The sequence below is a fragment of the Sabethes cyaneus genome, chromosome 3 (genome assembly GCF_943734655.1).
Source record: "Sabethes cyaneus chromosome 3, idSabCyanKW18_F2, whole genome shotgun sequence".
In the NCBI taxonomy this organism is placed as follows: Eukaryota; Metazoa; Arthropoda; class Insecta; order Diptera; family Culicidae; genus Sabethes; species Sabethes cyaneus.
The window spans coordinates 29030273-29057669 of NC_071355.1; the positions used below are offsets into that span (position 1 = coordinate 29030273).

Sequence of the window (27397 nt, forward strand, 5' to 3'; positions counted from 1 at the left end):
AGTATCGCAAAATGCAACGTCATGACCTTTCATCGTTCTTCAGATCCGATTATGTTTGATTACCATATCGACGGTATTATTTTGAATCGAGTGAACCATGTAACGGACCTTGGTATTCTACTGGATCCTAAGCTTACCTTTCATGCGCACTACAAGTTGATCATTTCCAAGGCAAACCGACAGCTTGGCTTCATCTCCAAAATTGCCAAGGACTTTACGGATCCGCATTGCTTAAAGGCATTATATTGTTCTCTTGTTAGGCCGAAAACACTTCCATTATATGGACACCGAACGACGTAACGTGGAACTTAAGGATCGAGCGAGTCCAAAAAGATTCATACGGCTCGCTCTCAGGAATCTTCCGTGGCGTTATCCCTGGAACCTTCCAGCGTATCCAGATAGATGTCAACTGCTTAGTCTCGAAACGCTCGCTCGGAGACGAAAAATCCAGCAAGCCGCTTTCGTTGTTAAACTGCTCGCTGGCGACATCGATTGTCCACATCTTTTATCCCTGCTTGATTTCCGGGCATCAGGAAGAACCTTGCGACAGCGATCATTAATGCAGCCAGGATTTTATCGAACACGCTATGGTTACAACCAGCCTATCGCTGCAATGGTGCGCCTGTTTACTTCGGTGGAATCTGTGTTCGAGTTTGGAATGTCTGCATCCCAATTTGTTAACCGAGTGAAAAGATTAAATAATATATAATCCCATCATACACTTCATTAAGACAAATTGTCAGATGGATTATAAATAAATCTATACCTATAAAGAAGGATTTCTGTCTGTCTGTCTGTCTGTCTGTCTGTCTGTCTGTCCTGTGTTCCTTATAGAATCAAAAACTACTGAACCAATCGGCGTGAAAATTTGCATGTAGAGGTTTTTGGGGCCAGGAAAGGTTTTAGTGATGGTTAGAGACCCCTCCCCCCACTAAGAGGAGGGGCTCCCATACAAATGAAACACAAATTTCTGCATAACTCGAGAACTAATCAAGCAAATAGAACCAAATTTGGCATGTGGGTGTTTTCGGTGACAATAATTTATTCTAGGGTAATTTGAGACCCCTCCCCTCTTTATAAGGGGAATTATAACTCCTCTCCCCTTTAAGAGGGGGGGTTTCCATACAAATTTCCTCATAACTCGAGAACTAATCAAGCAAATGGAACCAAATTTGGCATGTGAAGGTTTTCGAGGGCAAGAAAATTTTCTATGTTGAATTAGAACCCCTCCTCACTTTAAGAGGGGGGGCTCCTGTACAAATAAAATACCAATTTCCTCATAACTCGAGAACTAATCAAGCAAATGGAACCAAATTTAGCATGTGTGTGTTTTTGAAGACAAAATTTTTTTCTATGATGAATTGGGACCCCTCTCCACTTTAAGAGGGGGGGGGCTCCTATACAAACGAAATACAAATTTCCTTATAACTCGAGGGCTAATCCAGCAAATGGAACCAAATTTGGCATGTAGGTGTTTTTGGAGGCAAGAATGTTTTCTATGATGAATAAGAACCTCTCCCCACTTTAGGAGGGGGGGCTCCTATACAAATGAAATACAAATTTCCTCATAACTCGAGAACTAATCAAGCAAATAGAACCAAATTTGGCATGTGGGTGTTTTCGGTGATAAGAATTTATTTTATGGTAAATTGAGACCCCTCCCTCTTTATAAGGGGAATTGTAACTCCTCTCCCCTTTAAGAGGGGGGGCTTCCATACAAATTTCCTCATAACTCGAGAACTAATCAAGCAAATGGAACCAACTTTGGCATGTGAAGGTTTTCGAGGGCAAGAAAATTTTCTACGGTGAATTAGGACCCCTCCCCACTCTAAGAGGGGGGGCTCCTGTACAAATGAAATACAAATTTCCTCCTAACTCGAGAACTAATCAAGCAAATAGAACAACATTTGGCATGTGGGTGTTTTTTTTGGTGACAAGAATTTATTCTATGGTGAATTGAGACCCCTCCCCTCTTTATAAGAGGAATTATAACTCCTCTCCCCTTTAAGAGGGGGGACTTCCATACAAATTTCCTCATAACTCGAGAACTAATCAAGCAAATGCAACCAAATTTGGCATGTGAAGGTTTTCGAGAGCAAGAAAATTTTCTATGGTGAATTAGGACCCCTCCCAACTTTAAGAGGAGGGGCTCCTGTACAAATGAAATACAAATTTCCTCATAACTCGAGAACTAATCAAGCGAATTGAACCAAATTTGGCATGTGTGTGTTTTTGGAGACAATTTTTTTTTCAATGATGAATTGGGACCCCTCCCCACTTTAGGAGGGGGGGTCCTATACAAACGAAATACAAATTTCCTCATAACTCGAGAACTAATCCAGCAAATGGAACCAAATTTGGCGTGTAGGTGTTTTTGGAGGCAAGAATTTTTTCTGTGATGAATTAGGACCTCTTCCCACATTAGGAGGGGGGGCTCCAATACAAATGAAATACAAATTTCCCCATAACTCGAGAACTAATCAAGCAAATAGAACCAAATTCGGCATGTGGAGGTTTTTGGAGGCAAAAATATTTTCTACGGTGAATTAGGATCCTTCCACACTTCAAGAGGGGGGGCTTCTACACAAATGAAATACAAATTTCCTCATAATTCGAGAACTAATCAAGCAAATGGAACCATATTTGGCATGTGGGTGTTTTTGGAGGCAACCATTTTTCCCATGATGAATTAGGACTTCTTACCTTTTTAGGAGGGGGGGGGCTCCCATTCAAACGAAATACAAATTTGCTCATAACTTTAGAACTAATCAAGCAAATGGAACCAAATTTGGCATGTGAGAGTTTTAGATGGCAGAATTTTTTTTCTGTGGTGTATTACGACCCCTTTCCCTTTTAAGAGGGTGGGCTCCCATACAAATGAAATACAAATTTCCTTATAATTTGAGTACTAATCAAGCAAATGGAACCAAATTTAGCATGTAGGAGATTTTTGAGTCTTGAATTTATTTTATGATAGTTAGAGACCTCTCACCCCTGTGGTAGGGGGATATGGACTCTCATACAAATAAAACAGAAATTTTTGCGAAACTCAAAAACTAATCCAACTCGAGAAATTCGAGACTCTTCCATAAAACATTAATCAATAACAAGACCACAAAAACTATCTATAGTAACACTAGATCATTCAGGACGAGCCGGTCGCGAGTGTTGCCGGTGACCCGCCGTCGGAAGCGCCGCCCACTGGGGGGCTTGCAAAACTCGAGAAGTGACAAAGATCATCCGAGTTACATGATTTATGTACAACACAGGTTAATTTGTGGCAATACGAAGTTTGTCGGGTCCGCTAGTAAACAAATAAATAAACAAATAACAGAACATTGTCCGAGCCGCTTTCATCTGAAGCTAATGGGAAAGCTTCATGATGATATATGTCGCTTTTGTGGCATACAAAAAGAAGACTCGGAACACCTATTATGCCGATGTCCGGCAATTCCCAATAAAAGATTAAGGTTCTTCGAAAGAAGGCTGTTAGAACCCTCTGATATTTGGAGAACAACTCCCAGCGCAGTAGTGCATTTCATCCGAAGTGCATCCCCGGGCTGGACAAATGCCATTAGTCAAACAATGGCAATCACTTCTGATAGTGGTGCGTCGTCTTGACTACATAGCTATAATAAAACGGGGAATATATCACAATAGATCAAACAAATGGTCGCAGTGATAAAAATATCCAACATGAAAAAAATAGCACAAAAGTAAAAAACAAAAAAGAATACAGAAAATAGCAAAATATATAAAAGAAATACAAAAATGATACAAAAATAGGTATAAAAAACTGACACGAAATAAAGCAAAAATAACTTAACTCTGCATGACCCCGCCGTAAAATACAAAAATGATACGGAATTAATACAAAAATCACGTTAAAATGACCTACTTTCGTAGCCCTACGCCAAACCCGCGTTCGTGTAAATAATTGTACACAGCTTTATCGGAATCTTCCTTGGACCTGATTTTTTTATGTTTTTAGTCAATAATCTGCGTATTTCGCCAGATTGTATTTGTCCTGGAAAACAATGCAATCCCCACTGCCAAGGCACACTCCATTGAATGCGTAGCACAAAGTGCAGCAAACTGCAGCAAATATTTCAAACCATGGCAGCGCCCGTTTCAGCAACGGCGGCGACCGGTGCGGCGCCACACACCGGTGTGGTCACGTGAACACGAACTTCACATAACCAATATCCGGCACGCGCAATATGGACACACCAGCAGCCAGCACCGCAAGGTTCAGAAACATCGCCCCATTCATGCATGGCATGGCATGGCATTGTTAGGCACGAAAACTTGGCCAAAAGCGATCCCGTCCGAATACGCGTATCCGCTCGTACCGAATTTATGGTGGGGGTCGGACTAGCTTTTCTGCTCAAGACCATAAATCTCGACGGGCGACGAACGCCGGCTGAGCAAGTGCCGATAAAAGCTGTTTGTGTCTGCGCCGGTTAGAATCCCCATCCGCAGGACACTCGTTTACGAGTGAATGGTTGGTGGCCCCCGACCACCCGACCCGACGACGGAAGCGATATGAATTTATTGCGATGGGAATGCATTTCCTGGAGCAGCACAAAAGATTTTAATCGCAATTATTAGCTCATATCGGGATGCTAATACTGCGTGGTATGTGAAACGAATTTGGTGCTAGCAAAATAACGTTATCTGCTTCGCAGATAGAAATTTTTATCAATAAATTTGCCTAATTTGGGACTTACTTGAATGAATCGTTGTAAAATACCGAATATATATTACATCCCAGTAGAATTATGAACAAAACAAAACAAAACCAAACGAATGCTAATGTTGAATGAAATTCGCTACATGCAAACTACACACTTGTTTCACCAAACAAATGTGAAAAATATTCAGAAAGCAGCCAAAAAAAAAGGATACTTTATTATACAACCCAAAATATCCAACCACAACAGGAACGACTATAAATATTTTATTTGAAAGCCACACAACGGCCAACCACTGGGAAAAGTGGTGGCAATCGGCGTGGATGTCATTCGATATTCGCTGACACTGTGTTGTGTTCCATGAGCCCGAGTGAGCGAGAGTACTCGCGGAAAAGTAAAAATAAACGTTGTTAGCATTGATCTGCCACATTGTGTGTTTGGTTTGCACAAGGCCTGGTTACGGAGCCTCTAATCCTGTGATAAACCAAAAGCAAAAGCGAACGGAATAAAAATCTGCTGGTTACAGTGAGCGAAAATTTTGGGAAAAATGTATTGAAAGTTGATTTATTTGCTTCACCGGCGCTGCTGCCCGTACACTGACTGGTCACCATCATCGACGGCCATCCAACAGAAGTTTTCAACATGTTTTTGTTTGCCCGTTCGTTGGGCGGTGTGCAAGGATACCAGTAGTGCAGCGGGATTCAGGATGCACTGCATTCTGTCAGCATCCGAGCCGAAGCCTCATGCGATATAGTTTTATCGTGTAACAAAAATAATATGGGACGGATCTGTTGCAACGTAGTGCCTATCGTAGCGAGATAAAGCAACAGCATTCCAGCACAAATGTTTGCCTTGTGGCTCAAGTTGCTTTGTGATGAAGTTATCGGATTACTCAACAAATTTCACTATATTGCCATTCATGTCTCGTTCAGAATATTCTTAGCTCAGGTCTAATCGTTAAGAGATGTTAAAATATGTTTGCTCTTATGGGTGTATGTGTGTAAGTTTTGCTAACAACATTTGTTAGGTCTTGTCAATAGTTAGAATATCAGAAATGCAGTTTACTAATTTTATTAGAATAATGTAACTAAATTTGTTATGTTTTGAACAAAATTATGTTTTATTGTGAAAAAACAAGTAACCCTATGACTGTATATTCGTATACGATTGAAGTTTTGTTTCTAGTAACCGTGATGACAGAGCATTTAAAGACACTTAGAGAGATATTTTTCATACGTGTCGTATGATAGCAAATCGATCAACGTAATTTTGTGGCAGCTTGCAGTCCTCTGTGGATCTCACGGCTAGGAAAATTTTAAAGTCATCCACATATAACAGTTAGCGTCCCGTTGGCATTATCAAAGCGCACGTCATTGAAATAAATGAGGACTAGTAACGGTCGTAAATTACTTCTCTGTGGAACACCAGTCTTATTGCAGAAATGGAAGCACTCGGTAGCGTCCAGTTTTGCTGAGAGGTTACAGTATTCAGAAGCTCTCAGTCGGTAAAGTTTCCTCAGCAGAATTCGGTGATCAATTCGATCGAAAGCAACTTTAAGCTGGTCAGTGTGCACTGTGTCAATCTGAGCAGCGCTCTCCATAACGTTAAGACAGAAGGAAGTAAACTGTGATAGGTTAGTACTTACAGAATGCTTCGGAAATAAGTCATGTTGCTCCATCGAGATATATGATTTAACTTTACTAAGCAGTAGCTTACTTACGAGGATCTCCAACAACTTTCAGCCAGCACATAAAGATGTTATTACACAATAATTTTCGACGCGGCATTTTAAAAAGATGATTCAAACACTGCGAAAAATAAGGCCGTTTCCAGGACTCCAGGTGCTAATTTTCAGTAAAGGTTTATATAAGGCACCAGCACATTTTTTTAAAAATCATAGATGGTATTTCATCTGGGACCACATTGTATGATGATTTCAGCTTTGAAAGGCCGGGTTTAATATCAGCTTCGCAGAATTTTGTACAACCAATATTGTACAGGCTTTTGGGAACATTGATAGTTGAGATAATAAAGTACAAATGTCTGTGCCTTAGGAAAGTTAGTGCACTCTAGTATTTATACGGGGGATACGTGGTGCGTAAAAGAAAAGCGTTTAAAAACGCGGTAATTCGGCTGTTCAAATGTCCCTCGGCTGTTCAAATGTCGGGAAATTTTGCCGAATTTTTCAAGTGTGTATGTTATTAATAACAATTTCATATGGTAACTATGGCGACAACTGAACGAATACTGTAGTGAATTTGGAAAAATAGTTCAACTTTACGTGGAAATTCCAGAAGTTGCTTGCAAAATACAATCTTTTAATAAAAACTATACTAAAGGCACATATTTTGTGATTCGAATGGTATACGAACCATAAAAATATATTCAGAATTGGCTGAGCTATAAGCGTTCAAAATCTATCACTTTTTCGTGTCACGGTCATCTTTGTTTTTCTAGCATGGCACCCTATTAAAGTAAGACGTAGTCCTACTTGAGTTTATTTGCAATGACGCATGGGAGCCATGTACACTCAAGTCGCTTTTTACGCGAAGGGTACAAACCACGTAAATTCTAAAATTTGCGTAAAAAACCGTGTAAATTCCGAAATTCGCGTAAAAACCCATGTAAATTTCAAAACTCGCGTAAATTTCGAAATTCGCGTCAAAAACTGCGTGCGGCCTTAGTATATATTTGAATCGTTTTTACGAAAATTGACTTTTTAACAGTTTTCGAATCTTTGAGGGTATCTACACCTTTCCTCAAAATTTCAGACAAAGTTAGTTCCACGAACCCCTTTTAATTGGGGTTGCAAATATCCGTTTGTTTGAGAAACCCCAAATATCTATGTTTCCGATAATCACCTAGAGCGGCGCTGCGATAGGTACAAAATTATCATTCAATATTTACGTGCTGTGTTGTAACCAGTATTCGCAACACAATTCAATAGTATAAAAATGTCTTCAAAATTGAAAAATTACGACTTGGACACAGTCAAAGAGAAGAAACATAGTGTTCGGCGGACCACAGAATACAAGGCATTATTAAAAGTAAAAGAACGGCGTATAAAGTCGAAAAGAAAAGGATGTTTCAGCTAAAAAAGTGAGAGCTGATTGCATATGTAAATAAGCTTGGATTAGTTGGTCGACAAGATAAACAAGATAAACGTAAATAAACTATTCTTGTAATTTAGATACAGTAAAAACTGTAGCAATCTCGTTTCGGAAATATTCTAATCATCTTTTTTGTTAACTCGTTGCTTTTCCTAATGTGAGTAAAACATCGAGCACCCCTACTGTAAAATCAATAGTTTATCCGTTCGAAATATTTAAGGTGTTGTTTACGTATCTCCATTTCTTTTTGGTATAACGTAATTTGAGAACATACCCTTATTCTCAGATTCTCTGGTTATAATATCTTTCATTACTTCTAGCAAAGTATCAAGGTATTCTATTCGATGTGAATTCGTGTTACTCTGGTCCATTTATGAAATTCGAAAACCGCCGTTATTCCATTTACCTTTTATTTTTTAATAGGTAAATGCAAACTATGATAAAAATTTCGATTTAAAAAGTACAAAACTTTTTCTGAAACTTGTATTATTCTACTTCAAAATTTTTAATAAATAATATTTAGCGCCCCTCTCCTCTTCTTCTTCTTCTTAGCGGTACGTACTAAATTAACATCTCCAGTGATATATGGTAGCAAATTGCATACTATGAACATGGATAGATCACAATTTTGAATAAAAACGGCCTAAAACTACTTAAGTACACCGTCAATTTCTCGTTAGTTTGAGAAACCCCAAATATCCATCAACTTTAAAGCCTTGTAATTTTAGCTAGAATCATTATTTTGATAAAAAGATAAGTTTACGTAATGTATTTTAGATACTATCATAGAACCTCATACCAAAAAATATAAGGATTGGTTCAAAATTTTGAGAAAATCAGTTTTGTGTTGTTTTCCAACAATAGTGTCGAGTGGACTTGTGGGGTTTCTCAAACAAACGATTCATTTGTCTTAATCATATCAAATAGATGATCAGATCTCATTAGGTTTTTAGGTATAAAAATTGGTTTCAAATAAACGGCGATGGCTCTGAAAAGGGCCATTTGAGTTATATCTTGTGGGCCTAAAAAGGATGGTTTTAGTTATGCTGGTACCGACGGACGTCATTGTTTTTCTTCTTCTTACTAAACCCTTTCGCAATTACTTTTCTGTTGGATTTTTCTTATCGCTAGTGATGAATCTTCTTCTTCGTGCCTTCATTGTGCTGCTGCCGTTATGTAACGCGTGCTTCTGCCATCAGTTTGAATAGAAATTAACCTTATTAGGGTTTTTTATACCATTTTGTTTTCGTTTTCGCAGACTCACTAGTGAGATTTAATATCGTGTATCATACAGGAATGTTCCACTTTCATGAATGTATGATAGAAATTGTATGTCACCAATCGAGTCGTTCCGGTCTTATGATCGAGACTCCCAGTTTCCTTCTACAGGTTCTCAAGTTGGACTCCGTTACATCCGTAGGAAACTGATAGTGATACGAACACTCTCTACATATCCACACGTTCGTTGCACACTATAATTGATGCTCAACCTTGCTTAGAAACTCCAGGAAGATTTCATCACTCATCCGGGATTAAATGGTTCATATGCACCTGCAGTTTTATGTTCAGAGTGTCAGAGGATTGAACACTAAAATCGATTAGTTTTAGCTAGCGTGTACCGATCAGGATAATGACGTCATCATGCTAGTCGAATCTTGGCTCGATGACAGAAACAATTCTAAATAATTATTTGGCGTTTCCCGTTTATATTCGTCAAACTATTCTTACTTAATTCTTTGCGTCTGTCGGAACAAAATCACAAATTTTCGGGAACATATCGTTCATTATGAGCATAAAAACTGCTTTTGAAATCCCAAAAATTAATGAGGCGTGTTTGAATGTTAAAGAACACGCGCAGTTGCAAAACCATACGAGAAAAAGGATCTGCAGATGGTGCTATTCTAAAATGAATATAAAGAAAAATTAATAAAAATGGTTATAAAAGCATCCACTGTGCAACAACATAAATGAGTTTGTTTATGTTTGAGACCTTTTAACCATATTTGGTCATTCAGGTCTAAGTAAATGAGTAACTTTTCATGCCACGCTAAATTTGTCGATGTTTTGTGACATAAAAGTTAGAAACATGTCAACATGCGGGTTATTTTTGCTGGATTGTTAAATAATTTAATTAATAAAAAAAATTCTATAATTTTAGGAAGAAGCTGATAGTTAACAAATTTTAAGCAAATTGTAATAAGAAGCCTTTACTATGTTTAAACATTTATTAAAAACGGTTAGTTTCCTGTTTCTTGTTTTCGTTCGAAAGTTAAGCCGATTCGTATTCTTGTTTTCGTTCGAATCAATTCGAACGTTCGAACGCCCCTTCCTTTTGTTCATTCGAATATGAGAATAGTGTTTCCCGATTCGTTCGAAACCAGCTATTCGTACGAATGCAGAATACGACCAGAGACAAGAATAAAGTGATGATATTGGAAATCATCTTATTTGTAAACGCCCCTATGGAGGCCCTGTAGCCGCAAGATCTGCCTTGACAACATCCTCACTTTGTGCTGAAGTCTGTAGCCGGGTTATAAGGATGGTATTTGCTCGAGGTGCGTATGAAGCCTCTTGACCAAGGGCAAATTATCACTTCTTCTTCTTCTTCAGCAGCATAGAGCTGGGGTGGCTCGTGCTGTTTCAAGCACTCGTCTCCATTCAACTCGGTCTTGGGCCACTCGTCGCCAATTTCCTAGTCGTCTCAGAAGTCGCAAATCGCTTTCGACCTGGTCGAGCCATCGTGCACGTTGGGCCCCCCTGTTCCTGGTGCCGGTGAGGTTGTTGAAGAGGACCGTTTTCGTCGCACTGTCGTCCGGCATCCTTACGACGTGTCCGGCCCACCGTAGCCTGCTAACTTTCGCTAGATGTACGATGGGAGTCTCCCCAAGCAGTGCCTGTAGCTCGTGATTCATACGCCTCCGCCACTCTCCGCTTTCAGTTTGTACTCCGCCAAATATCGTCCGCAGCACTTTCCGCTCAAACACGGCAAGGGCGCGTATGTCCTCCGTAAGCAGCGTCACGGCTTCAAGTCCATAAAGAACTACCGGTCTAATAATGGTTTTGTACATTGTTAGCTTCGTGCGGCGGCGTATCCAAGCGGGAAATCGGGCCTACTTTGCCCTTCGTAAAACGCTACGATCAGGAAGCAAATTATCACTAGTCTCCGCATTTCTTGGTTCTAGAGAACGAAATTGGTTGAAAAGTATTAGAAAAGGTAAAAAGGGGGTGAAAACTAGGTTCCGATTTCGGAACCTGAACAGAGCCAAATCGGACCGGATTATTAGTCTTTATTGTCGGAATAACAAAGTTCGTGCCGACTTTTAACCGGACCGGACCGGAACCCGGACTTCAATTTTCGTTCCGATGTCGAATACTAGTAAAAACACCAACATTTGAGCAGGGATAATAAGCAGTTCGCTTACTCTTTAGCGATACTGCAAACACGTACAAAAAACACATGGACGGTATCACAAAAGATCAAAAATACCGGTCGTATTGATAATGTCTATACAGAAAATAATATGCATATAATTGGCTACCATTTTGAAAGCAGTCAAATCAGCTGTTTGACATTTTTTCAATGGTTTTATCGTAATCCACCATAAAGCGCTAACCAAGCTAATATTTCTTGCACAAGTCAAAGAAGATTTTCCTAAGAGCGCGATAAATCTATACCTGAAGAAGACAATTTGCGCTGGAATAAAACTTATTTGAATTTAGTTAAGGTAACTAAGTTTTTTGCGAGAAACCCGTAAATTCATCCTTCTAGTACCGTCACTCCACGTTAATCTGATTACCCCCAGATGGATTTCACGCCAACTTGACCAGAGAGCATGACCCTCTCAGAATTCAATGAAACTTTGTGTGTTTGTGTAAAGAGTTCATGTAAATAAGCAACTTCACATACTTAGTTTTTCCAAAATTGGTCTAGACTAACTTTTGAAACGGGCTCAATTTTTTTCTCTTTTTGTAATAAAAAAATTACTTGAAAACTATAGGATCTACAAAAAAATTATCTATGAATGATTACGGTCTGGTGCTGCGTCGTAGTAATTGCCTTTTCCCGTTCTATCCAATATAATTTATTAAAAATATCCTCGATTTTTATGACAAACTGTGTAAAATTACAGTGCTTACCACAATGTAAAATTAGTGATTACCACTAGACTTGCCGGTGTAACGTTGGTAACAAGACTGCCTTTTTTCACCGCACTGATCCAGTAGATAACAGTTTATCTTCTCGACGGCAGAAACAAAAGGCAATCCATTTGTTCGAGTTTGTTGTTCCACTAAGAGTTTCAGCAGGCCACAATCATACTTCTTCTGGTGATTGGCACTTGGCGGCGATATTGCATTTTTTTGTCGCAAATTTTTTATAGCAAACTCAACTTTAGGTAACGGGCTTGAAACGAATGTTAACTGGTTTGAGGATCTTGCCTAAAACATAAAATATTTGTCACTGGACTCATGGTTGAACGGAAAAAATAAAGGCTTACTTTTTCTGTTGGGGAAGAATAAATGCTTAATGCGAAAAATGTACATTCAGGCAAACTGAAAAGTTCTTGATATTAGGCCAAAAAATATGAATATGAATGATAGAATCAGGCAAGCGTCAACAAAATCTTGATATTAGACCACAGAGTATAGACAGCTTAGTGGTGTAATTGGTTAGACAACACACTCGACTAGAGATTGAGAGCTGTGAGTTCGACTCTCACCTTCGCTAAGTTTATATTTATATATTCAGTTTGCCTGAATCTATATTTTTCGCATTCAGTATTTATTCTTCCCCGACGGAAAAAATAAATATATAAACTGGGCTGTCATTTACCACTCATTCACGTTCGTCAATTTCCTTGCAAATAGTTGATATATAGTACCACTTATTGTGACATGTTGATTTGAAATATTACCTTTCAACTATCGTATGTAAGTTAAAATTATGACAGTTAAAATGTCATCAATTATCTAACGTCCTCCGTACATGAATAGTTCTTTTTGACACTCTGTTTATCAGTTGCTTCACCCTTGACAGCAATACAATCGAAAGTATGTAAACAATTGCATGCAACTAATTGTAAAGCAACAAATTAAACGCCCAAAATTGCATCACGTCGTATGCATGGATAGGGTTGGTTGCTCACTTTTTTATAATTGTTCACTTTCAGGACATCGAATTGGACTAGGTTTATCGCGGTCGTAAGATATTTTGTTGAGATGAAAAGACTTATAACTTTTTCTGGCGCCCTTCCCTAACACAGACATCAAATTGGTCTAGGTTTGTAGGGGTCCTAATAAATTTTGTTAGGTTGAGACGCCTTTAACAATTTTTCTGGCGTACTTCCCAAGCACAGGTATTGATTCATATAAGTCTGAACCGTAAAAAATCTCCGACTTGTTGGGACGAGGGGGCTTCGTCGCTATTTTTTACAAAAATAAAATAATCGATATCACAATAAACAGATGGTGTGTTTAATTGACGTCCCTGCCTGGGAAGCAAGACGAACACGAAGAAAATGTATGGGGATATTTGACCTTGAAGCTATCCGTTAATTTTCACTCATCCGTGATTGTAAAAGAAAGTTATAATAGAAATCACATATTTGCTACATCTATTATGAGTCTCTAAACTATGAAAATTCATTCATAATTGACTACCTAATATTAGACTACCTAACATAAGTGTGTGTTAGTTTCATTAAATCATTCACCGTTTTTACCGTTTTTCGGATTTCTTAAGGCGATAGAGCTAACAGGAAATTCATTTTATACAAAAGATTTTTACTTTTGTTCAACAATTTTTTTTGCACCACCCTCCCCCCGCATTTTTGAAGCAAATTTTTAAGAGTGTGGGGGAGAATAAGTGACATAAACTTTGAAAATAATTTACAGTGGCCTAAGCATCAGAAATAACGTGTGATGCAAAAATGCGCATTTACTAGTCACAGGGAATATTCGCGTATATCTTTGAGTGAATCTTTGGTAAGTAAGGAAATAGTTTGAAATAATTTCGAGCGTCTTAGTAGAAATTATTTAAAAAAACACACACATTTTTATAAGTTCTTTTTTTGGCGGTAGTTATGCAGTTCGGATAATCTCCAGTAAGCACTTATGTGAAATTCCTACAAGTTTTAAGATCACGTTAATCAGCCGAGTAATCTATACCTATAAAGAAGGATTTCTGTCTGTCTGTCTGTCTGTATGTTCCTTATAGAATCGAAAACTACTGAACCAATCGGTATGAAAATATGCATGTAGAGGGTTTTTGGGGCCAGGAAAGGTTTAAGTGATGGTTAGAAACCCCTCCCCCCACTAAGAGCGGGGGCTCCCATACAAATGAAACACAAATTTCTGCATAACTCGACAACTAATCAAGCAAATAGAACAAAATTTGGCATGTGGGTGTTTTCGGTGACAAGAATTTATTCTATGGTAAATTGAGACCCCTCCCCTTTTTTTTAAGGGGAATTACAACTCCTCTCCTCTTTAAAAGGGGGGGCTTCCATACAAATTTCCTCATAACTCGAGAACTAATCAAGCAAATGGAACCAAATTTGGCAAGTGAAGGTTTTCGAGGGCAAGAATATTTTCTATAGTAAATTAGGACCCCTCCCCACTTTAAGAGGGGGGGCTCCTGTACCAAAGAAACACAATTTTCCTCATAACTCAAGAAGTAATTAAGCAAATGGAACCAAATTTGGCATGTGGTTGTTTTTGGAGACAAAAATTTTTTCTATGATGAATTGGGACCCCTCCCCGTTTTAGGAGGCGGGGATCCTATACACATGAAATACAGATTTCCTCATAACTGAAGAACTAATCAAGCAAATGGAACAAAATTTGGCATGTGAAAGTTTTCGAGGGCAAGAATATTTTCTATGGTGAATAAGGACCCCTTCCCACTTTAAGAGGGGGGGCTCCTATACAAACGAAATACAAATTTCCTCAAAACTCGAGAACTAATCAAGCAAATGGAACAAAATTTGGCACGTGGGTGTTTTTGGAGACAAAATTTTTTTCTATGATGAATTGGGATCCCTCCTCACTTTAGGAGGGGGGGGCTCCTATACAAATGAAATACAAATTTCCTCATAACTCGAGAGCTAATCAAGCAAATGAAACCAAATTTGGCATGTGAAAGTTTTCGAGGGCAATATTTTCTATGGTGAATTAGGACCCCTCCCAACTTTAAGAGGGGGGGCTCCTATACAAACGAAATACAAATTGCCTCGTAACTCGAGAACTAATCAAGCAAATGGAACCAAATTTGGCACGTGGGTGTTTTTGGAGACAAAATTTTTTTCTATGATGAATTGGGACCCCTACCCACTTTAGGAGGGGGGGCTCCCATACACATGAAATTCAAATTTCCTCATAACTCGAGAACTAATCAAGCAAATAGAACCAAACTTGGCATGTGGAGGTTTCTGGAGGCAAAAATATTTTCTATGATGAATTGGGACCCCTCCCAACTTTAAGAGGGGGTGCTTCTACACAAATGAAATACTAATTTCCTCATAATTCGAGAACTAATCAAACAAATGGAACCATATTTGGCATGTGGGTGTTTTTGGAGGCAACCATTTTTTCTATGATGAATTAGGACCCCTTACCTTTTTAAGAGGGGGGGCTGTCATACAAACGAAATTCAAATTTCCTCATAACTCTAGAACTAATCAAGCAAATGGAACCAAATTTAGCATGTGGGAGTTTTAGATGGCAGAAATTTTTTCTATGGTGAATTACGACCCCTTCCCCTTTTAAGAGGGGAGCTCCCATACAAATGAAATTCAAATTTCCTTATAACTTGAGAACTAATCAAGCAAATGGAACTAAATTTGGCATGTGGGAGATTTTGGAGTCTTGAATTTATTTTACGATAGTTAGAGACCTCTCACCCCTGTGGTAGGGGGATATGGACTCTCATACAGAACAGATGTATGATATATCATATCATACAGATGTATCATATCATAAAACAGAAATTTTTGCGAAACTCAAAAACTAATCGAACTCGAGAAATTCGAGACTCTTCCATAAAACATTAGTCAATACAAGACCACAAAAACTATCTATAGTAACATTAGATCATTCAGGACGAGACGGTTGCGAGTGTTGCCGGTGACCCGCCGTCGGAAGCGCCGCCCACTGGGGGGCTTGCAAAACTCGAAATTGTGACAAAGATCATCCGAGATTCATGATTTATGTACAACACAGGTTAATTTGTGGCAATACGAAGTTTGTCGGGTCAGCTAGTATAGAATAAATGTAGACAATGAGTTACATTTTGGTTGTGATGGTTAAAACTGTGTTTAAATTTTCTAGGGGTCTGGTTGTTCTGTATTGCAATAACTAATTCTTACCACTGTAGGACATAAAATAGCAAACAATAGACAATTCAATTTATATCTTTCCTAGTCAAGCAATCGAAACGAGGTATTTCAATCTCTTTTTAATGTGTCAGCTCATGGTAATCTTCATTGCACAAAAACAGTCGAGCAGTATTAAATTTAAAATCAATATTTCTTTAATCGCCAGCAGCTGTTTAGCAGCAGCAGAACAGAACAGAACGCAACCAATGAAACGCGAAACGAGGCACGAAACTTTGTTTCAGCGCGGAATGCTATGAAAATAAAATTCGAGTGATGAAATTTATTTCGGCATGCGAAAATTTTCATTTCATCTCTTGCTGGTGCAAGCTATCCGATAGAAGATCTTTCTCAGCGGCACGCTGTATCAAGATAACACCAAACAAAGGCAGACAGCATGAACCGCGCTCATTAGCAAACAATTCATTAAAATTCAAATCGTAAAACAATGTTGAATAATTTCGCTCGAAAACATTCCCATTCCGTATCAGATGTTCCAAAAATACGGGCAAACAGAACGAATGCATTCGACCGAGTTTATTTAGCACACCACTCGAAATAAATCGTCAGAAAACCTTCCGAACACACGGTTTCTTCCGACGTTGCTTGCCTTACCTGCGGTTGGTGAGCGCTTTCCGCCGTAGCAATATCCGTCGAATCCTCATCCTGCTCGTCAGCTTCCAGCTGTGCCTGCGGTAACGATGTCGAATCGGCCGTTGACACCACCGACGAAGCCGTCAGTTCCGGTTCGGCAAAAGAACATTTATTCATCACGGAGCACAGCAGCACCGCCAGCAGCGGTACCAGTTTCATCCTGTTAAACACTCGCATCTTCATTTTGGTTTGTGCAAACTACCGACTCGTTGTCGTTTTGGGATGAAACAAAAAAAAAAGGTAGAATTTCACCACTCAACAGCTCTGACCGAATATGATAAAAAAAGAATACAATAACAAACACTGAACGGATCCTTTTCCACTCCGTCGTCGTTCACACAAGGCTGTGGAGAAATTGCATTCCCAGCATAGCTCGACGCGGTTTTTTTGGTGATTTTCTTCTATGCTCACGTGCACAGCAAGACACCGTCGTCGATTGCTCACAAAGCTGCCTCGCAAAACTGTTTGTGCTAGTATTCACTTCTTTTTTTATTAACACTTATTCCACACGGTGTTAAAAACCACTCACAGTCCAGTTGCTGTAATAATTAATAGCTGCTGCCAGTGTAACATGATGCCATATTCACTTTCCTTCGGCATTGTTCTTTGTCAAGCATAACCGTATTCACGCCGCATGCAAAACCGACAGCTTCAAATGGTGCGCCAATTTTTCTAATCAACTTTTCCGCCTTTGTGCGGGTTAAAATTAACCACCCCGGTGCCGGTTCTTGTTACCGCTAAATCAATAACACGCGAATTTTCCAACTGTTTTACTGACTGGTAAAGATAACGATCCCCGAATCTGACTTTCTAAAACTGGTGTCAAATAAAACAGTAGTGTTTCGTCATCACTGAGAAAAACGATTCTGAATCCGTTTTCAACACATGCCTCGAAAGTCCGCGCCTATCCGCTGATCCGCTGTTGATGGTCCAAAGCCTACCGAAAGACTGGTTACGGTGGCTCCATTCATCGCCCGCCAAAGGCGTCAGGCAGCGACGCTCGAACCAGCCAGCGTACCTATCCTATGTACGTACAGCGGAGATTCGTGGGGGATGCCCACAGGTGGATGCTGCGGATGGACTACAGCTCTACAGCTGGTGGCATAGTGGCTCAGTGACGCGTTTGTTTGCATCATGTTCGTATATGATGCCGATCCTGGCTACAGCCAGAGATACCAACCGGAGCTTGGGAGCCAGTGGTGCCAGTTTTAATGTTTATATTTACGTTTTAAAGTTTAAAAAAATCCCTTTTAGAAATGTAAAATAGAAAAAATAAAACAGAAAGCAACGCTGTCCAATGGAATTGGTGCTGGCTACACTGGCCGGAAAAATAAGCACCATAATACGTTCGAGCCGAAACATCGACTCGACACGGAGCGGGAGAAAGCTTCTCGCGCTCACCGCGCACATGTTCGGACCGAAGCTCGACTGACTGAAGCATGCATGCAAAGATGCTGTACACGAAGCATGTTTGTTTTGCTTTTTCGTTACTTGGCGCGTTGCACAGCGGGCAAGTCCGACCGGTCAGGCGAGGAAAATACTGTCGCTTTCATGCTTTTCAAATTCACTGAAATTTTTGAGGGTGGGTGGGCGAACGGGTAAGGGTTCGCTTGGTTGGGGCTGGGGGTGAAAACTGCAGACGGCAAAAGTATGTGTTGTGTTTTTGTGTCGGGATTGGAATGGGCTTCGAAGCGGATTATCCTACTGTTTGTATTGCCGAATTACATCAGTTCCGGGAAGTGCACAGCGTACCTTTGCCCAAAACAGGTGCGGTAGGACACATGTTAACACTACTGATCCGGCTTTGTTCTCTGCTGGAAGTGTCGAAAAATGATTGTGATTGGTGTTTCGTAGGTTCATAATTGTCCCAGCGAAGACTAAACAACGATATCAACGCTCTCGGTATGGTTTCGTCCTCATAAAAAGGACCGCAGGTTCTGCTAAACTGCCAGAAGAAGGCTACAATATGAAGCAATCATTGGTGCATATAGTGATGGACTAAACAATCAGACCAGCAAAAGCAAAACATGAAATGGTTTTGGCTAAAAATTAGGGTACATTAACCAGTAGTAGACCCTCAAGCGCTTGAGTTGTCTTCTTCTATGAATTATTTTTAGCTGGTAATGCTAAACCCAAGTAGCGATTCTAAAGCCACTTGGTTTTATTTGATTTATATAAAGGTTTCATTGCAGAATTAATCATTACTTATGGTTTTATTATGGTATTACGCAATATCAAGATGATACGAATCAAAACAATTTTATAGCATAGTTATAAAACCATAATACCGTTCTGATTCAAACTTCGACATTAGCTAATTTATTTATTTTCGTGGGAAAATTTTAAAAATGAGGATAAAATGTCATTTTACATTAAAAACACTAAAAAGTTACAGTTCGGTTTTGATTCAAACTTCGAACACTTTCATGGTCGACATTCAAAGTTCGCAAAATTTCAGTCTCAGACATCGAACACTTGTATTACTTTGATGAGTATTAATGTTCTTAGTGTCCTTTAACTTAAATGAGTGAAATTATATGCTTTTTCTAAACACTGTGTCTTTAAATCCACCTAACAGTGTAATTTAAATTTTTCACACAATAAGGCCGTTGCAAATAATTTCAAAAGTTTTTGTCACCCCCGCCTTGGAAATTGGCTTGAAAAATCGGGGGGCAAAAAAATAATTTGCAGGATATGAGCTATTTTTTCTTATAAAATCAATTGTCTGTGGGCTCTACAGCCTGAAAACCTCGAAAAATGAGTGTACCAGTTGAGCTAACGCGTCTAGCACGAAACAGAAATGAAAATTCGAACAACGGAATTTCGGCCAAAAAAATTTTCTTTCGTTTTTGTCTTTTTTCGTAGATTTTTGCATGGAAAATAATAACGTATTTATTAAAAGCAAGAACAGATTTAGTTTTCATGTTTAAACTTTAAGTAAAAATGCCTGAAATCAATATTTTTTTTGCTCGATTAAAAAAATCTGTTTTTTTCGCCCCTCCCCCCCTCCTGTTATTAAAACCTGTTATTATCTGTGGCTGTGCATTTTTTTTAAATCATGTTTCGATATAAGACAATTTCGATATAAGACAACTTTTTGAAATTATAAATTGTCTTATATCGAGGTATCCCTGGTACTGTCGGTCCTGGGCTGCCGTTCTCTAATCCCCGCGAACACCAGCTGTTCATGTGTCGTCCTCGACAGCGCAGATCCACCCAGTGCGTGATCTGCCCCGAAGTCTACGGCTTCTAGCTGGTTCTCTGCTGAAAATAGTCCTGTCTACCGCAGCTTGGCACATTGTACTACCCTCACCGTATCAGCATATTTGTATATTTGATGCAGCGCGTGGTTCATTCGTCTGCACCACCCTCCATTTTCCATTTTGCGCTCAAAAGCCCCGATTACTCGTCGGTCAGCCTCCTCTAGCGTCCATGATTCCTGTCCGTAAAGGGCCACCGACAAAATTAGTGTTTTGTAGTGTTCTGTTGTCACATGTTACGAGCGTACCAAGGTATATGAATTTCTCCACTACTTAATGGTAATGGTAAGTCCCAATCTCACTGCTTCCACTGCTCTACGTTTGATTCCGATGATATTCACGTCATCCGCAAAATTAACCTTTCCACATTTGCTCTTCGTATTGCACGTTCAGAGGCGATGTTGAATAGCAGGTCAGAAAGTGCATCCATTTGCTTCCAACGTCCATCCAACATCACGAAAGCGGCTGAGGTTTCATCCGCTTTTCTGACGCATGATGTTGCCCCATTCAACCAGCGTCGCACGAATCAGCGTTATTAGTTCCGTCGGAGAAACATGTTCTAGCATTATTTGCCTCGGATCATTTGGTTTGACTGAATCGTACGCCGCCTTAAAGTCCACAAACAGATGATGAGTCTGCAGTTTGTACTCCCGGAACTTGTCTAGTTACTGACGCAGGGTAAACATCTGATCCGTTGAAGAATAATTCTGGCCTGATTTTTGAATAGGTCCTAACTGCAAATGAGAGATTCTTTTTGTGTCTCCTCTCTTACGTCCACCACGACGCTGTAAATACACTTGACGACGTTTTTTTTCGCACGATATGGTTGCTGGCATCATATGCTACCTAATCGTTAAGAAAAATTGCATTGAAATGTTTTCATATTTCATAAAGAGAATCTCTTATTTGCAGTTAGAACCTATTCAAAAAATAGGTGAGAATTAGTTCTTGAAGCATACCGTAATAAATATTAACCAGAAATTACTTGAATAATTTTATAGTATGACCGTTTGCGCTTCCAATTTACCATAGTATGCATCTCTATGCGAAATAATCTACGAACTTGAAATCCGATATGAGAGCCGATAGGACATTCTTGTGAAAATATGAAATGTGGTAAATTCTCACAACACCACTTCTGTGTTGTTTTGGACTGATGAAAAGTAACAGAGTCTGGTTGAAGGTAGTCATTTACAACTGGATAATTTTGTAGCATGAATTAGAGAAAACTCTTCAAAGCATATTCTATACTGGAGTTAGTTTTTGTATCTGTTTTGATGAAAAGTTTCGAAAGTTTCGCGTTGCGCCATAACTCTCGACACATGAAACCGCTGGACAACCCGCTTGTACTGGTGAATGTCAGTAAGCTCATTTACAACCTGTTTACGACTGAAAAAGCGCAACTTTGCTCGCTGTATCTTGTTACGTTTTTTCAGCGGTCGGCAAAGTCCTTCGCCATCGTCGTGCCGTCGCAGCACAGCTTTCTCCGTTGAATCATTCTGGTCCAGACTCAACCTCGTATTTTTATGTTGACTTAGTATAATGAACATCAGACATTTGAATAATTTTTTATTAAATCTTTACAATAGACGAAGTAGATGATAGACCAAAGTAACCCAAGTAAGACAATTCTTAATTAAAAATAAGAATTGACAACAGATTTAAAACAAATCTAATTGCTGAGCTTTTGTTCACCACTCTCATTTACAACCTGTTTACGATTGAAAAAGCGCAAGAAATGGATCAATATAACATGTTTGAAATATTTCAAAATGACGCGTATGCATTACAAGGTAAGCCTTATCGTACTACCAACAGAAATGCTTATTGGTGTGGTCGAACGGAAACTTTTTTCTCTCTGATATTTCCCTGAACAAACAAAATAATGACGTTAATTTTTCATATATATGACACCGCACAAAGCTGTCGACGTACAAAACGCTAATCAGACGGGTAGTTCTCTAGGACTTGATACACTAACATACGTGCACTTGCCGTATTTGAGCAAAGGGTGTTGCGGATTATTTTTGGGGGAGTACGAACGGAAAGCGGAGAGTGGCGTAGACGTATGAGCTGCAGGCACCACTTGGAGAGGTTCCCATCGTACACTTGACCAAAGTTGGGCGACTACGATGGACCGGCCACGACATAAGAATGCCGGACGACTTTGCTGTGAAGTCCTTTCTCCTCAATTACCTCATCGGCACCAGGAGGCGGCCCAACGAAGGGCCCAACGTGCAAGATGGATCGACCAGGTTGAAACCGACTTGCGTGTGCCAAGACGCTTGAAGAATTGGCGATAAGCAGCCCAGGACCGAGTACAGTGGAGAGGGATTCTTGATACGTGAAGAGCCACCCCGGTTCTATGCTGCTAAAACTATTTTGAGACGCATTCCGTACTGTATTTCGATACGATATAATCCACGGGATTGAAATCTGTTGATGAAGTAGATCATTCTTGTGATGATATGAAACGTGGAAATCTTGAGTTGTTTTTGACCGATGAGAAGCAGTAGAATCTTCACGGTAGTACTCTACCAAATGCAAAACATAATTTTAGTAGCTTGCGTCACACTCGGACTCCCATTCTTATTTTTTCATGTCGTGCGACGAGTTTTTGTGAGTGTGTATTTAGCTATCAGCCACGGCCATCGCTCTTACTCGTCATTGCAACCCATGCAGTTGATATCGAACGCTCACGAGGGTCCGTGCTTTTCCCCGCGTGCGAAGCGGGAGTGTAAGATGAAGTAGAAAAGAAGAAGTAAAGCATAATCTGCATTCATACATCCTACTCACGCACGCGGGCCGTTGACAGCGCACGAGTTGTTGGTTTCGTGAGCAGGCTGCGCAGAACGACGTTACGAGGCTGTGTGCTCACGGTTGTTTGCCATACGCTTGCGTTAGAGAAGTAAGCGTTGGATGCTTTGCTTCGCACACCCGCTCACGTATGGGTCGGCATCATTTGCTTCTCGCTCGGTTTACAACTTTGGTTATCACACACAAGTGCGCGGCAGATGTTTGTACTATCCACGTATTTGTTAAATAAGTCTATTATTCAAACTAGAAATTTTCTAGAAATGTTCTGGAAATGGTGCATGGAAACATCCTATGAATTTGAATTAACTTTCAAACATTAAAAATCAGAGGTGTTGTGCACAAGCCACGACCGCATAGGTGACGTAGGAATACGTAAGTCTCTTTGTAGCGATAGTAGGATGTATCCATGTATGTAATAATACGATTCTTCATGTATACATGCTACATACGTTGTACGTAACGTTTATCAAAGTAGGAACATTTTACGTACAATCCTCAACAGATTTTGGAGTTATTTCTATGAATTGATTGAATCTAATAAAGTTTTAATAGTTTTAATAAAGACGAATCAGTCACATTAAACCAAACAGTAAATCAATTTTCATGATCTCTTTCTACGTTGAATAGTGCTTTTCCTCTGGTAATCGGTACACGGTAGGCGCTAATTTTCAAAAAGCTAAAAATTTCACGCAAAACTATTCTGCGGCTTGCAAAAGAAGAACACTGATTTACAAACTGCAGACGTTTTGGAAGCCGCAGAAAATATCGCCAGTGAGCAGAAAACTTATTTCCGTCATTTGTTCGTCGTCCGCAACGGCGAAAAATAAAGCTTTTCCCTCGTTGCCTGTTATTATGGTATTAACTGAGCAAGAAAATATAATAAACTCTTCAATCGTTGTGTGGCCCTTAAAAGGACCGATTGTTTGATTGTCATAACTCCAGTTTGCAATAAACTTGCACTAACGCACTTAACGTAACTCTCTTTTCGGTAAATTGGAGTAGCGATAACCGCAAACCAGGCACAGCTTGTTGCAACGGACCAACCGGAAAGCCTCAGCAGCTATGCGATCGACTAAGCCGTTCGTGTATGTTCTTGAGTCACGATGAAATACCACTCCAAGTGGCCAGCTGCAAGTGACGTGGGATGCTTGTGGTCGTTTTGTTGTCGCGTGCAGCATATTTCCTGCCAATTCCAGAACTTCAGCAGCCAGATATTCCATCACGGCAGCGAGACGAGTGCTCCAGCTCCAACACGTTCAGTATATTTTCCTTTCCTCAGCAGCCGATGAACACGACCAACTGACGACGATGTGCACCGTAAGGCATACAATGTTTCAAATACAACCTTCAAAATTATGCCACGGATGTGACTCGAAAGCTGCCTGTCTGATGTGTCGCCAACGAAAGCCGCTGACCGACTGACGATGCGCAGTAAAAGGCATAGCAGCCAAAACCATATCGTTCACCTGCGGATGAGTCGATGGATTCTTCGGTTTGTTGGCGTCTCGCTTGGTGAATGTGGATGCCTTCGTTGCCTTATCCGGGGAAGCAGCAACAGCTGAAGCTCAACAATTTTCGATCGAAGTCTATAGAGCGTAAATTAAATACAATCATAAGGAAGCTTAACCCATAGCTTTTATCGTATATATTTCTGTCATCCGTGCTAGGGACGCACTGATGTGAGAAGGCAAAAAAATGAAAATAATTCAATTTTCCAATGACGCGCATTGAAAATCACTAGTTTTCTATATTTTCAATATTTTCCAAATCGATTTTCCGATCAATTGGTGTAAATATCTTGGAAATCTATTAAAAATAGACTAAATTATAAGTCGATGCGTGAAAACGCATTTACACTTTGATGACGTCATTTCCAACAAATGACAAATTTGTTCGTTCGTTAAATCGGATCGTGTATACACCGTTTTAATCGCTCCTAAATCGTCGCGAAATTTGCGTTGTAAAAGCGTTAGTTTAAACCGAAAGTTGGTGCTCCGCTTTTCGCAATCGTCTATTTAGCTACTTAGAGTGAATTAAGCGTCTATCGAGTTTTGATTTGTGATATTTCGCCTACGATTATTGTCCAGTGCCGGCCGCTTCGAACAATAAGCATTCTTCCATCATCATCTTCGTTAAGTTTTCTGCCTTGCCTGTGTTCGTCACCCGTGTGCGACAAATCAAGTGTGAAGCGCAATGGAGAAAAAACAATGCTTGGAATGCAAGAACGATATCAACGATATTGAACCGCTTCGCTGCGGATTTTGTGATGGCTTTATGCATATTAGCCAAACCTGCTGTGGCATTAACTCACGCGGGTTAAAGGAATCGTTTGCCCAGGGGAAGCTCATACTGTTGTGTACTGCCTGCATAAACGAATTAAATGGTCGCAGCATTCGTTTATATATAGCGGACATTCAACATGGATCTCCAAATGTGCCTTACTCGCCTGAACTGCCGGTCAAAGTTCAACAACTTGCTGACGTCGTGGATGCGCTGAGCAAAAAAATAGACAATTTGTCTTTACCCACTCAACAGCAACTCGACTGGCCCGTGCCTACTCCTAAAACACCGGCTTGGGCCAATCGTTCGGTTAAACGCCGGCGCACCGATGAAAAAACGATCGTTGATGCCCCTTCTGATGTTGGAACAAACATTATTGACCTAAGTGACCTTCCGGTTCCCTCTATTGCACCTAAGGCAAACAAATTTTGGCTGTATCTTTCACGATTAAATCCAGTGTTGACCGATAGTGATGTACAGAAAATTGTGTCTCGCTGTTTGAACGTTAGCGATCCGGTTGATCTAGTACGGCTTGTCCCTAAAGGGAAAGACGTTGCCGATATGTCTTTTATATCATACAAAATCGGATTGGACCCTGATATGAAACCTCAGGCACTGAACCCTTCGTCGTGGCCGGTCGGAATGCTGTTCCGTGAATTTTTTGATCGTCCAAAAAACTTAAATCGTTTAACCGTGGCTCCCCCGCTCGAGAGAATGGAGTGAGCGCAGTACGTTACGTGCCAAATGGGCAAAATTTTAGTGCTCCCGTGTTTGATACTTTGAATACTTGTAACCGTAACGACAATGTGAATGAAATTTCCTGCTACTATCAAAATGCAAGGGGCCTAAGAACGAAAATCGACGATTTATTCTTGACAACGTGTGAATGCAGCTATGATGTTATCATATTAACTGAGACCGGACTTGATGATCGTATAAATTCCCAGCAGCTTTTCGGATCAGCATACAATGTTTTTCGTTGTGATCGCAATCGACATAACAGTCACAAGACGAGCTTTGGGGGTGTTTTAATTGCTGTTGCGGACGAACATAGCAGCATCGCTGTTGAAACTGTGAATGGTCGTTGTTTGGAGCAAGTGTGTGTCCGTGCTACAGTGCGTGGAACAAAACTGTTAATTTGTGGCATATATGTTCCACCAGATAGGCGCTCACAAGTTGGTGTTGCTGATAGCCACATTGCTTCGATTTCGGAATTGTGGAGCAACGGGTTGACAAGAGAAGAAAATTTGCTGATTTGCGGTGACTACAACCAGCCACGCATTGTTTGGAGCAATAGCAACGATGGTTTGCAGTACACCAATTCATCGCATCTATCTGCTGCTGCCGCGGCGCTTGTCGATGGTGTGAACTTTTTAAATCTCCGTCAGGCAAATAATCAACACAATCGTCTTGGCCGTATATTGGACTTGGTTTTTTGTTCTGCCGATCTACGATGTGCGACAGACGTTTGCGTCGCTCCGCTGGTTTCGCCCGTCGATCCTCATCATCCTCCTTTAAACATTGCTTTGTTTGCGGATTGCAATATCAATCCTATTTCGGTCCGGCAATGTACATTGACCGAAAATAATACATTGAATTATCGCAAAATAGATCAAGAATCTATACTTTTCTTCAATGGGCCAATTCTTAGAGGCTTTCCCAATCGATTGGTGTAAGAATATTGAAAATCGATCGGAAAACCGCTGAGCTATTAGCGCTCAAAACCTATCATTTTTCGTGACGCTCGCATTTTTCGATTTTTTCGAATGACATCCTATCTCAAAATTTGCCGTAAGACGTAGTACTACGTCAAAATGGTTCACAGTCTGTAATAGAACTAAAGGCCCGGGCAGTATTGGTACGTTTGCGTTGCGTAGATTTAACAGATTACCAGTCAGATTGTACAAAACGACTGACAAATTTGTGCATCGCAAGAGCCAACGCACCAATTCTAGTGCCACGCGGAACAAACGCCACGCAATAAAATGCCACTCCTGTAAAAAAAAAACAATTTTCAAATTTCATGTACCTTTTTCTCGGAAACTAATCAATATGAATGCCGAATTTTTCTTGGATCTCGAAATGTTTTTTATGTTTAGTGTATATAAAAAACACTAAGTAGTAAGGCTAACCTTCAAAGTGCTTCCTTAGCGTTTTACATATGCAAATGTTCTATGGCTAATCAGCTCATGGTTAAAAGTAATAATCGACAA

The 27397-nt window shown here is 40.0% G+C and overlaps 2 protein-coding genes across 5 annotated transcripts in view; one reads left to right on the top strand and one right to left on the bottom strand.

The window, feature by feature from the left end:
* LOC128744543 (uncharacterized) overlaps positions 1-17835 on the bottom strand; it is a 104213-nt gene extending 86378 nt beyond the window's left edge. Inside the window, exon 1 of the mRNA XM_053841623.1 lies at positions 16789-17835. Within this exon, the coding sequence (XP_053697598.1) occupies positions 16789-17010 (222 nt within the window). The 5' untranslated portion in view covers positions 17011-17835. The remainder of the gene's footprint in view (positions 1-16788) is intronic.
* Positions 1-27397, top strand: part of LOC128744544 (actin-histidine N-methyltransferase) — a 235403-nt gene that overhangs the window by 94842 nt on the left and 113164 nt on the right. The window lies entirely within an intron of this gene.